The 13,547-nt window shown below is 39.8% G+C and overlaps 1 protein-coding gene across 2 annotated transcripts; it reads right to left on the reverse strand.

The window, feature by feature from the left end:
• Window positions 1-257: 257 nt before the first annotated feature.
• On the reverse strand, window positions 258-7,956 carry FRG1 (FSHD region gene 1). Of its 2 annotated transcripts, XM_075149211.1 has the most exons (10): window positions 7,774-7,943; window positions 7,348-7,415; window positions 5,457-5,579; window positions 4,445-4,502; window positions 4,142-4,256; window positions 3,696-3,800; window positions 2,826-2,917; window positions 1,682-1,792; window positions 706-783; window positions 258-476 (listed from the first exon to the last, which is right to left on the reverse strand). In XM_075149211.1, the coding sequence occupies exons 1-9, from the start codon at window positions 7,833-7,835 to the stop codon at window positions 747-749; spliced, it is 771 nt and encodes a 256-aa protein (XP_075005312.1). In that variant the 5' UTR covers window positions 7,836-7,943; the 3' UTR covers window positions 258-476; window positions 706-746. The 2 variants fall into 2 exon arrangements, with proteins under 2 accessions (XP_075005312.1, XP_075005311.1); XM_075149210.1 differs by lacking the exon at window positions 258-476 and having other exon boundaries at window positions 660-783; window positions 7,774-7,956.
• Between the last annotated feature and the right edge of the window lie 5,591 nt (window positions 7,957-13,547).

The raw sequence follows: 13,547 nt of genomic DNA on the forward strand, positions 1-13,547 counted from the left end.
CTGAAGTCCATGCTGTAGAGAAACCAGCAAGTTTGCAAAATCAGTTTTTCCCCTCTTGTAAAAGAAGTGGCCTGCTAACGCAAAAGAGTCATCCTCTTTTCTTATGAAGCACCTGCATTTTCGTTTGTAATAGGGTTCTTGTGTGTGACTTGTCAACACTCATTCCAGCATATGGATTATGCCATTTATCAACCTGAACAGTGGGTCTGTTTTGAACATTGTTTTTTGATGCCTGAATATTCTGGCCCAGTCCTCACCTGATGCAGTGTAGAACGGCTCCACAGATGTCCTACTCAGGATCTGGTATGGTGTCTTCTAAGACATGCATTTTCAATTATTTCTTCTTGTTCAATACAGTTACATATTTCTTAATGGTTTAATGTATTAAACATATTTTACTTTTGAACTTCATCGTCGTTCTCTTCTGCCCTTAATGTCTTCTGCCCTGTCTCTAAGTTCAAGTTCCTTTCATCAACCTGGGAAGATTCAGTGGGTCAATTTCTTTTCCATTAAAATATTATCTCACTATTTCAAGAGCACATAGTTTTAGAGTAAACTTAATAGTATCCATTACTGAAAGATGACATTAGTTTGATGCTTAATTATAGCTCTCAGGCGATCCTTTAAAAATAACGTAATAAAAACATCAGCAAAACACCTTCAATAAAAATAATTATAAAACATTTTACTCATTTTCAATCTGACCCTATCATCAAAGATGCAGAAGAAAATGGACCAGCTGGTTGTCATTTGCAGTATCTATCCGCTTTCACTTTTGCTCTCCTATATGGAAAGAGTAACAAAACAAGATTTAGACCAAATAGGATTATATCTGTGTGTTTATCTGCCTCAAAGTGTTAAGGAAGCATTGAAAGCAACTTCTCTTAAACTTTGCTTCAAAGCACATATAAAAGCCTAACAACACTTTGGATTTGTTAGTTAACTTTGTTTTATTAAGGAGCTAGAACTGCAATGTCTAAAGTTAACCTTGTCTTTCCCTTCAAATCACCATGAATTGTGTTTTGTCCAGTCTGAAGCATGTAATTCAGATTCAGGGTGATTTGAAACTGATACTCAACCTATGATGGCCCAGGAGTGCTCCTGCATCACTTGCAATTACCATAAATAGTCTTCTGCATTCCACCCACTGAATTAATGCCAATATTTATACTGTATCCTGATATAAAATGTTTTAAAAATTCAAGAGTTTCTATAGCCTTAGCTCAGGAGGGGAAAAAAAAAAAAATTATTCCCACTAGGTAACATGAAGAGTGTTTCTAATAAATGCCATTTCACTTTAAAATGCAGCTTTCCCCTCTCCAAAATGTTCTGGTGCCATAGGTATTGAATATGTTAAAAATTAGCTTAATTTTTGTGATTAAAAAGATTCATCCCTCAACTCCTCTGTACTAAACAAACTGAACAACCTAGTTAAAGATTTCCAAAAGTATTAATCTCTGGGAAAATCCAAACCCACAAACTTCAGCTAAAGAAGTGAAAATTCAGAACCAAAAAAAAAAAAAAAGCCAACCCCAGAACTGAGGCAGAACACTGACCAGAGAGAAAATGCTCAATATCCCACCCCCTTGAAAGCTAGCTCTCTTTTGTACCCCAGGTTTACTGCAATTCCATCTCCCAGTAGTTTCTAAATCAGTACGTTATTTCTTGTACTTTGAAGTACCTGTCAAGCAGCATTTCATGAAAAGTGCCTTCTTTCCTGGCTTTTCTGAGGGCTTTTGTATCTTCTTTGCTTATTTTAAGCTTTTTGTCTTGAAAACTTTGGAATTTCTTTCTGTAAGGGGGAGAAAAAAATGTAAAAAGTGTAACTTGTTTAAAGTTTTGTATTTCAATAAAAAACCACCGGTGGTAAGAATCTTAACTTCTATTATGCAGTAGACAACTGGCCTAATAAAATCCAGCAAGCCGTCACAGTATCAAATATTGCACTAAGACTTCTGTAGGTGAAAACTATTCAGGTTTTTTTTTTGGTAGTCTAAGTGGGAACGAGCCCCTACATGATTAGCACAATGTCATTACAAGTTCTAGAGAACCCCTTCTTCAGCTACTAGCATGACAAGTCAGGGAGCGAAAGTGTACTGGGTGTAGGTGGCAAAGTGCTGGTAGTGGGGGAGCTGCAGGGGTGGCCTCTATGAGAAGAGGCCAGGTGCTCCCCAAGCTGGACACAGCTGGCTCCACAACAGACCCACTGCAGGACACAGCCGAGTCCATCAGCAAAGCTGGTGGCCTTTAAGAAAGGGCAAAATGCCACACAGGCAGAGGAGAAGAGAGAAAAAAAAAAGTGCAAAATGGCAGTGTGAACATTAAGGACAGAGAAGGAAAGGGAGGAGGCACTTCAGGCGCTGGAGCATATTCCCCTCTAGCTTGTGGAGAGGACCGTGCCAGAGCAGGGGAAAAGTGGGAGAGGAAAGGAATGGCAGAGAGAAACCATGATGTATTAACCCATACCCCCATCCTGTTTTGGGGGAGCTGGTAGAGGAGTCTGGAGTGAAGTTGAGCTTGGGAGATGGGGGAAGGAAAGGTGTTTTTAATTTTTGTCTTTGTTTCTCACTACCCAGATCTACTTTAATGGGCAATAAATTTAATTTTCCACAAGTTGAGTCTGTTTTGCCTGTGACTGTAACTGGTACGCATCTCCCCATGTCTTTATCTCGACCCATGAGCTTTCTCATCCTCTTTCCTTCCCTTGTCCTGCTGAGGGAAAAGCAAGTGAAAGGCTGGGTGGGAGTTTGGCTCTCCCACCAAAGGCGGCCCCAAAGAGAAGTGAAAAAGATACTTGAGCGTGTTAACAGCTCTGAACTACGTACACATAATTGATTTCACACTGTTTAACATTTCCTTTGTCTTCTTGCGGAACATCATCTTTCTTCTTAGTTTCCCTTTCAGCACAAGTACGAATCTAGTCATTGAGAGGAAAAAAAAAACCAAAACAGAAAATACCTATTTGTTTTTTTTTTAAAACCAGAAGTTACAGGTTAAAGACAACAATATATCCTTCATAACAGAGTGAGAGTCACAGTGACTTTTTAAGTTCACAGCTTTCAAATTGGTTCATTTGCAACTGGAGACAACTGCAATAAAAGCAAGAGCTACCTGAAGCATGGGAAATATTAAGTGTAATCCTTGATACTACTGTAGGACATAATCGCCTTCATCTCAAAGAAGCACCATTACAGTTCTTGGTTTTAGCAGGGGTAAAATGCCTTTTTCAGAGACTGACTTAAAAATATTATTGCTCTGACTACTAGACACCTATCTCTATTTGGAGGCACACATATATTTTCCATGTCCAGATGAAGTCAAGATAGTCTTTTTACATTCTCCTCCCTAAAAGATCTCCCCTTCTGCATCATTCCAGTAAACCCTTCTCTGTTCCTGCTTCAGTCATAATTCACATCTCCCGTACCGAGCTGTTCAGAACTATCTGGAATATCACATAGACTGTCTTGCCTCCAAAACGTCTTGCCCTTCTGTAGTGGTAAAATAGCTTCCTATCTCTACTGGAAGTATCTCAGTTTATGCAGCCCTGGAGCTCATTTGCCTTTCTTGCGGCCAAATCACTTGACAGCTTATAGAAAACGATTATAACTGTATTAACAGTAAATTGTAGCACACAGACACCTGGTTGTTTGAATATCTGTGCCAATCCTGTATTAATTGTAGAAGTTATAGATTACCTTTATCATTTCTTCTTCCCCTGCAGTTTTGCTTTTGGCTTCTATGTCTCCCTCTTCATTACATCTAATGAAACGGCTATTTGCTGCTAGTAATGCCATTTTCTTCTGCAGAAATAATATCACATATTGTTAGTATAAGGATTATATACAAACTCTTTGATTCACAATATTTATCCTCTACAATACACCAGAAAGCTCTGTAAATGTGTTTTATTCTTTTATATATTTACACTTCAATAGCTATCCAGCAGACTTGCTGGCTCCTTCATTCTTAAGATGCTTATAGCTGCCAAAATGCAGCAGTTGGGAAAATGGAAGGTTAAAAGTTACAACATGGAAGAGATTGCAAAAGGCTTTTACTGCACAGACAAAGAACATCAATATAGATTAACTCAAAATACAGTCAAATACTAGGAACAGCAAATGAATTATTCCAAGCAGCTTACGTCTTGGAAGACAGGTTCCCACTGCTCTCTTGATCCTATTGCATCTGAACGTCCAACAACAAGTCCATCTGAATTTATACCAAGGTATTTGCCATAACCAGACTTCAGAGCAATCCTCAAAGAGAAGATGAAGGAAAACAATAAAGAATGTTTTTAATCCAAGCAATTCACAAGCAATATCCAACACATCACAAACACATTATTAGCAGGCCATGTATTTCAAGAAAATATTAAAACATGTATTCACACCAGAAACAAAGATAACAAATATCAAAACTTGTAACATTTTGTTACAGTAATTACCTTGTATCGGACAACTTTACTGCTGTAAACTGTTCAGGAGGACTAGGGCCTTCATCATCTGAGGAATGAATTTTCCATTAGTTAGGTATGAATTATTAAACATACAATATTTTAACCTGTTAATACTGCAGTTTCAAAAAGAATGAAACAACAGCCATTGCAAAATACTATGGAAAGTTGCAATACTTTTATTTCTTTAAAAATTCCTTTTTTGAATATTCACTTTTAAAAAAAGCAATGCAGGTGCTTATTTATGTTCATGTATTTAGACTGCTTAAAACAAGACACAAAATAAAGACAATCCTTGTGTAAAGAAATTTACAGTTGAGGATGTTTTGTAATTTTCCAGGTGGCTCTGAAAACCTTAATCTCCTTGTAATATTATTTTTTCCATAACCGATGTATTACGCTTCAGCTATGGTAACACAGCTCAGTATCCTAAAAGCTACTAGCCCCTCCATCCCTCAAAGCCAACATGAGCTAATATTGCCATTGTTGCTTTCATCTCAACCTGGAAGTGAAACACACTGCCAGGGTTCTGGAACAGTCCTTGTCTGACTGATGGCTCTCAAATTCAAAGTAAGGACTAGCTAATGACCCCACCATGTTAGTAGCCCACTTGTGCAGCAACAAAACAAGTATATTAAGATGAGGATGCAGCAATAAGCCTTGAAACTCATCTGCCTTGAGTTTCACTCTTCAAATGACACCATAAAGTTTTTATAGGATTTAATGTAAGTTATGCTGCTTTTTATCCTGTAAGTGGTATGGCCTTTAACAGGTGATCATCTCCAAGGCAGTTCAATTTATTGTACACATAAAACAGCAAGAAACTAGGTAAGTGAAACTGATCAGTAGTCATGAGGTTTAAGTCATCTGCATGCTACAGGTACGATTATTGCATTATTTGTAATAAACTGCTTTTAGCTGTAAAACTGCTTGCCTTTAAGTGATGCTACTTTTATGTCTTTCATTACTAAAACTGCTTATTTCCAAATTTCCTGAAACAAACCTTTATGTGGTGCTCCAAGCGTAAACAAGCCGTTGTCAAGGGCATGGATGTAAGCTCCTTTATCCATTTCTATAGCTATAGTTCCTGTAATTTCACCGAAATTACTGATAGCCCACCAGTTTCCTATAATACAAAACCATGACAGTTAGTAACTACAATTTGTGACTACAGTAGTTCAAGAGATGATATTTCTGTGTCTTCTCCGAGAGTTGAAATTCTGAAGATACAATTGCTATTGCTATCTCAAGATCTTTGTGCATTATTTTATACTACAGAGCCAATTTAACGGTGTTGCTGCTGAAATGAAATCCTGCTGTTCTACCCACCCTGCCATCCCTAGTTCCAGGCTCCTGCGCTTCATCCCTTCTTTGTGTTAGTCCATAAAGCAAGTTGATCCGTTCAGCTGATCCAGCAAAGATACACCTTACAAGGAAGGTATCTTTTTTTCCTCTGGACCAGCCTCCTGCAGTTTTGGGGTCATATCCAATTATTAGATTCTCCAATACAACAGAAACAGATAAACTATCTCATCTTGCTGTTAAATTACTTCATGTGAGCTGTAATCCTTAGACTTCAGTTGTTCAAGCCAATCTGTGTTTGAACATTTGAGCCCCACAGAATGCTACCAAAGTTAAAGGTAGCCCTACCCACATGCATGAATTAGAATTATGACGTTTATATTTTTTAAACAGTAAAATTTCTCCTGATATACTGTCTTACAAATATTTTCTACCTGATTAAGATAGTAACTATTTTTAATTAACCTGAATATGATGTCTTTTTTCTATTTGGTAAATTTGGCAAGTCAATCTGCCTTCAGCAGAAATAATCTTCCCCTACCTTTATACAATATATGGAGCTAATTGTCTTGTGCTATACAGTCAGGGCTCACAGATCAATGTACGAATTTTCCAAATCTCTCCCACTTTTTTGAAATCTGGCTAAACTAAAGAATGCAAAACATCTTCTAGTGTAAGACACAACAGCCCATTTTCTCATATATCGTATTTATTTTAACACAGGGACAAGGATGACTTCCCCTTGCACTGCTTTAGCTTATGCCTATATACACGTAATAAAAAATGACATTTATCCTGTAATGTGCGCTGTGCTACAGTATACATCCGCATCTCTCATGAATTTGTGATTCTTTTTTAGCTGTTTTTGTTTGTGAAGTGAACTGTGATCAATCAAGGACATGACAGCACCGAAGGGCAATAGTCTGTCAAGTTACTGCTCATGACCCTACATACTTTGATCCTTCTGTTTTATGAAAAAGGAACAAGTGAAGTTGTATTTTGTTAATGGGTAATATTTGTGTCTTCAGTTTCAATTAACAGTAGCAAATTTATAACACATCACAGCAGTCAAGAAAGTATGTCAAATTAAAAACAAATAAACAAACTAACTAAGACTTTTCCTTTTGGAAGTATTGAAGATTTGAGTGATTTAAAGAACACAGAAAGTAACTAGTGGCAGAGTAAGAACAGGTGATCCAACCACTAATTTTCAAAGTAATAGTAACCAAAGAGGCAAGTCATTTACACGGAAATGCACACATTAAATAACAGCATTACAGTGCTAAAAAGTCTCTCCTCATGAAACAAATACCATTGCGGGGGGGGGGGGGGGGTAGGAGAGATCCAAGCTGATAAGTAGCTTGAGGTTATATAAGAACATACTTTAGCTAAAAAGACAAGCGGAAAATCTATCCCATTGATGTCAGAAGTTCCATTTGGAATCTAGGAAGATCCCAACATACAAATAACACGTTGCGACAAACAGTGTACAGGGACTACGCTTAGTTTACAAAGTGCTATAACAACTTCTTCAGCTTCTGCTATCCCCTACAGTTTCCACATTGTCACGCAATTCCTGGAAAGCAGCTCACCAACAATATCGAGTTGCTCCGCCGCATCCTCTTCCCTTTTCCTTTTCTTCTCCTTGTGCTTTTTCTTGCTGCAAAGGGAGATGCAAATAAATAAGAACGCGCCTCCGACCCGGCCCTGCCACAGCCAGCTCTCCCACGCGGCCCCGCTCCCAGACCCCGCAGGAGCGGGTCACTGACAGCAGCCGGGAGCACGGGCCTGGCAACCCCAAAACCCCTGCCCCGGCCGGCGTGCCCAGGGACACCCGCAGCCGGAGGAACGGGACGGCCTGGCCTGGCCCGACCCGACCCCAGCCCAGCCCAGCCCAGCCTCCGACGCCACCCCGACGCAGCGGGGGGAGCCCGGCCGGGGTTCCCGGCCCCAGGCACGGCCGAGCTGGCAGCACGACGGCCGCCGGGGCGGGTGGCGGCGGGCAGCCCGCTCCTCACCTTTTCTCTTTCGCCCCTTTGAGGACGAGCTTGGTGGACTTAACGCAGGAATACTCCGCCATGTCGGGCTACGGCAAGCACGGAAGGACACAGCCCGCTACGCCCCTCCGCAGGAACGGAAGCCCCGGAGCGACAACCTTCCCTCCCGCCCTCGCTCCGCTATTTCTTGAGCATGCGCCCACTGCCCGCGGGTGGGGCGCGTAGGCGCTGCGCGAGCGCATGCGCTGCGGGCAGGGTCCAGCGCGACAGCGTCTGCCCCGCCTTCCCTCGTCACACGTAGCGGGCCCAGGATACAGAAATTGAGGGGAAAAATAAAACAAGAAAAGTTTAAAATTACGTTTAAGAACGTGTCCCCCTGCACCTCCCCCTTCTAAGTCTGGCTTGGCTCCACCTGCTGCTGTAGTGCTTTGCAGGACTGCAGGCCCCTAGCGCTGAGGAATGAAGAGCCTACAGCTTCCTCTCCGCCATGCGGTACCAACCTGTTCACGTGTGTCTTTAAAAGCATATCTGACGGACACGCAGCAAGCCCTGGGGCCTGTGCCCTCTGCCAAGGGCTGCAGGCCTTGCCTGAGTGGCTAAGTGGTACTGGTGATGGCGAGGGCGGCGTTGCACGAGGGTTGGGCCGTGCTGATGTAGGAACAAAAGCTTCAAGGGAAGCCCATGAAGGCAAATTGGAGAAATGAAGCTCGTAAGTCAACCAAGAGCATGAAAATAGGGGCAAAATGAGGTTTATGACAGTTTTTCCCATCCTGTTAGCTACTTGGTATTCCACAGAGTAAAAGCTACCTCAGGCTTTCCCCTAGGGGTATAACCACCTTTTTCTCACACGGTTAACTTACCACCTTCTCAACAGGTACCACTACTCTTTTCTTTTTTGGGGAATGGCCTCACTAGCACATGTGTGATTAGACTCCCAATGAGAGCAGAAATTTGTAATTTGTGTTTAGTCTTCTAGTCTGTTGTTTCTACTTCACAATAATGGAAGGGATTTTGTGCCTAAAAGGTTGTCTGGTGATTATATTAGCTTGTCAAATGAAAGATACCATCTCTATCAAATCTTGTCTTACATGTACATATACAGGGATGCTTGCATTGGATTGCTTCCTTTTGGTTTCTGATTTCATCACTTATCTATGCTTGCAAGTTCTCAGCACCTCAAAGGTATCTTCAACACGTAAGAAATGGGAGGCTTATACATGGTTACGTCAAGGCCTTTAAAATCACTGAAATCATGGCCAGGTGATAAAACTCTGCATGTGCAATGTCCCAGTGAATGACCCTGGAGTTTGTGGATGACTGCAGGTGTCTTCCACGGATACTTTGATTGGATCCAGCACCCTGCCACTTCTCACGAAAATGCTTTCAATTTCTATCTACATACCTAACGTGAATAACCCCATATTTTTATCTGTGAGGTTGGAGTGGTTACACCTGCCATGTAAAATGAAAGCAACAGTAATGGACTTTCAGGAGTTTTTGGCAAGTCCCCCATTTCGGAGCTTTGGGGAGAAGGCGGCTAGGAGGAGGCATGCGCTTGTCAGCAAAAGCAATACTTGAATCAAGCTGCTGGTGTGTGTAAATTCAGAATACTTTTTTTTTGTCTCTGTCATGCTACTTTCCTGCTGGTGTCTTCATCTGTTGCAGTTTGTCAGTGAAAGACAGTCCTCTCCTTGATCAGTGTTTGGGAAGCGGGTAACATGAAGCAGTGTGTTGCTGTAGTAGACAGTATGTGACTTTATTGATTTGTTGACTTACCAGTCCCAGGAACTTGCATCTTGCAATTAGTTCTTCCAGTAAAAGCTGAAAAAATAGGCAGTAGAGAAAGCTGCAGGTGATGATGGACATCTTGCTGATCACTTCTGATCTCTGCATGCAGCTGCAATCAGGGAAGTATTGTGTTAGCAGTGTCTTGTATGCAGTCAGGTTGTGAGGGTCCTGCACATCTTACTGTATGTGAAGGACCAGAGAAGATCCAGATTTCCAAATACAAGATCAAGACACCTAGCCAGACTACTAGCAATCCATCCGTTGATTTCAACCTCACCCTTAAGTACATTCTGTTTTCTGTTCTCACATTTCTAGAGATTATTGCCTAACTTCTTCTAGAAACCTTTTGATACTGTCTTAGAATTTTACAACCTTTAATAGAATGGTTGTTCCTTAGCTTGCTTTCTTGTTTTTGGTGGTAGATACAATGGCTTGTTCACTGTTAAAACATTTTAGTCAATATATTAATATTTTGTTCTGCATTCTCATGTCTCCAGCCCTTTGGAAATTAATTCAAGCTAACCTCAGCATCGAGCAATTTTAGCAAATATATTTATAATTGTATTTGACTCTCATTTTATCATTAAATACTTCTTTGCTGGTTCTAAACAGATATGCCTATAAGGCAGAAATTTTAGTAAAATTAAAAATGAGAGAACAATTACATAGGAATTAGAAGAAAGCACAGAGGAAATGAGTGAAGCAAAAAGAATGCCTGTCAGCATGCTGATCACTCAGCCACCTTTGCATGCTAATTTGCCCTTCAGTGTTTTGGTTATTTTGGGATTTTATTTTGAATTCTTTTTAGGCTTTGATTCTGTGGAGAGCAAATCTGCAGGGGTTCTTCATTGTTTTCTTAACTCTACTTTAACTTTACAACTTGATTTGTGATAGATCTTATTTTTTGACTGCTTAACTGTGCAACCTTAGCATTTGTGGGGTATTTGTATACTCTTGTCAAAGTGGGCCAGTATACATTGATACACCATGACCCGCACTTCAATGTATGCAAGCACTTGCCTGAGAGGTAAGATGGGAGAGGGAAAGATAGTATTTTAGTATGTTATGAAACAAAGATGCCTTGACCACTTTTCGTTAAGAATATAAAGCATTTTATAAGAGATGTAATAACTTTAAAGTTAGTAAGAATTATCTAAGTTAAATCGTTGTTTTTTCTTGTAAACTTCTAAAAAACAGGAGCAAGTAAGAACAGCTTGTATTTTAAAATACATATATTTATATCATATGGTGGAAGTGCACGGGCTTTATATTTTGCTGTTTGTCCACCAGATGTTGCTATAGCCACAAAAATAAATGTAGATTAAGAAATTTGAAAAAATTGAGTAGTTTTATTTTCATTACAGATCACCCTTACATATCCTAATCCTGGAAAGAATTACACACATGCTTACATTTTTGCGTTGGGAGTAGTCCCAGTGAATTCAATTAAGCAACTCATTCTGCGTAAAGTTAAGCATGTTTATAAGCTTTCTTAGGATGGAGCTATATCAATTATGTTTGCTATTTTCTTTATTTGCTGTTCTGTTTTCCCCATTTTGAAGAGAAAGAGGGAAAGACAGAAGGACAGAGACCATAAATTTCTAATTTTAAAAGAAATGTAGATTTTTTTCAGGCTCCCATAATGTAAAATATATCTTCTTGTTAATGTATATAATTCTATTTAAAATTCACATAGTTTAGGTTTCTTTTTTAATTTAGTGACTCCAGCAACAAACAGGCATCACTACAGTATACACAAAGACAGGAAAACCTTTTCCCGCAGGGCAAAGCGATGCCATCAATCAGAAAACTGTATCTAAAATGGTACCACTTTAGAAAAGCTATTTAAACTGTAATTTGCTAGTTAGTATTTTTGAAATTAAAACATTTCCAAAATGTGCTGGCTATGATTGTTTAAAAAAAAATAACAGTTCATTTTCTTTATGCCAATGGAAATAAATGGAGCCTTTGTGTTTGCAAATGTAGAAAACAAATCACTTTTTTAATGACTGGATTTTCCTGCCAGCTTGGAATTTGCCGCATGTGCATTTTATTTTGAATGCCTAAAGAGTGAAATCATTTGCTGTCTCTCATGCAGATGGGGCAAATTGGCTGAGGTGTCATTTGCAAAATGTGCACTTTCATAATTTGAGTTTGAAGGAGATCATTACAAACAATGTTTTCCTATAGACACTCAGGATTGATGAAAGTGGAGGGCTGAGCGTCCATGGTTATAGCCTAGTGTCATAAGAGCCTGGACTTGGGTGCTTTGGAGTTTTCTTCTGTCTTGTTTATTTATGTTAGGAAATATAAAAATACCTCCCCAAACCAGAGAAACTTGAATTAGCTCTCTTGATAGCAGAGTTGACAGATAGTTTATATGCTTTTTTTCGCTTTCATTTATAAGTATGGGGCCCTTGTGAAATATATAAGCTGCTGACTGATGTAACAGCCAAGATTGATATAGTTTTGTTTACTCATTTACAGAAGGAGTGAAATCTGATGTGAGTTAGAACCAGAGCAACTATATTTTAATTTTTCCCCAGTGGGACAAAGTACATACACTGGAATGTTGTGGTGGTTTCTCATAATGTTCAGCAGCAGTTGTGTGAGAGTGTTGAAGCATCCCCAGGACATGATGGTGCATACCACAGTGACATGACAGATGTAAATAAAAGGCTAATTTGATTCTTGGCATTTTTAATACTGCATGCTGAAAATGCTTTTATTCTAACTTCTAAATTTTAAATGTGACCTGAAATTACCTTTTTTAAAACCTAAAATGTTACTGTTAGATTTTTAGCACAAGTAAGTAAATATTCTCAAAATGGCATTTCTACTACTCAGCTTATGGTGTAGTAGTTAGAGTATTTGGAAAATAGGAAGGGTTTCTCAGCCTGTCAGGGGCAGGATAGAGCCCCAGCTCAGACCTCCCCAGCCCTCAGCATCCCTGATTCAGAGATGCTGTGTTGGTTGTGGCTTCTCAGCTTCTGCCTTGCCTGATCACTCCCTCACTTTCTTCTGCTGTCGCTCTGTAAAGTTATTGTGGCTAAGTTTTTGTAGCTGGCCAGACCTTCTCAATATCTGCTTCTCCAGACATGGAGACTCTGCTCTACAGTTTGGCAGTGGGGGATACAGCACTCACCAAAATCTCCTTCTGCTGGACACTGAGGGAATGCAAAAGGGAAACAAAAAGGCAACCATGATTGTACAGTGGTCTCATGCAGATGCCAACTCTGTATGGTGTTTACTTGGGCTCAGGCCTTCTGGTTTCTGCGTGTCATCCCAAATGCCCTATCGTGTACTACTTCAAATTCTGTTATTCTTTTCCACTAATTGCTCTGATTTTTATCCTGATGTACTAAGGAAATTTTTTGTGTGTGTGTGAACACGTTTGTCTCTTTGCCTATTAGACTATGTTTCTTTTATCAATTTTTTTTAACTGGCCAATTTTGTTCCAATTTAACAGATAGGTGGAGGTCACAACAATAATTGAACTCTGGTGAATTTTTAGGTAAGTAGGAAAAAGACCTATAACTTCCCTGAGGGAGAGAAGGGTTGCAATATGAACTCCGATCTTAGAGATGGGAGAGAACCCTCAAGCAGAAAGGAGTCTGTGAGGAAAAACTCCTAGTAAATCATAGGACACTAATGAGTGAAAAATCGAACTGCATTACTTCCAGTGCTTAAGAAGCAACTTATTGCTATATACTGTAATTTCAGTTTTTATGGGGTGGAAATTTGATTCTGTAAGTTGGGTGTATTTGATGTTTCTTGACGTTTCCTGACAAATAGCTAGCATGTTTGATGCAAATGTAGTTGAAAACCCCTTCCCTTATTCACTGGTACTGTATGGCAAATGCGGACTCAACTATAAATTAAACACAGGATTTTTGTGGCAAGTTACCTGCTTTGTGCTATGTGTTCATATGCAGACTTTTCCTTCTCTGGGACACATTTTTCTTGTGTCCAGTGAGCCTTGTTTCCCTTGTTATATGTGGTTGAGT

Source organism: Calonectris borealis, chromosome 4, assembly GCF_964195595.1.
Source record: "Calonectris borealis chromosome 4, bCalBor7.hap1.2, whole genome shotgun sequence".
In the NCBI taxonomy this organism is placed as follows: domain Eukaryota; kingdom Metazoa; phylum Chordata; class Aves; order Procellariiformes; family Procellariidae; genus Calonectris; species Calonectris borealis.

Bases quoted from the DNA above. Each gene is read 5' to 3' on its own strand.
- FRG1 (XM_075149211.1), bottom strand. From the start codon at position 7,835: ATGGCGGAGTATTCCTGCGTTAAGTCCACCAAGCTCGTCCTCAAAGGG. The intron at 7,416-7,773 runs GTGAGGAGCGGG...CTCCCTTTGCAG, and splicing joins AAAGGGGCGAAAGAGAAAAG to CAAGAAAAAGCACAAGGAGA. The intron at 4,503-5,456 runs GTTTGTTTCAGG...TTCATTCCTCAG, and splicing joins GCTTGGAGCACCACATAAAG to ATGATGAAGGCCCTAGTCCT.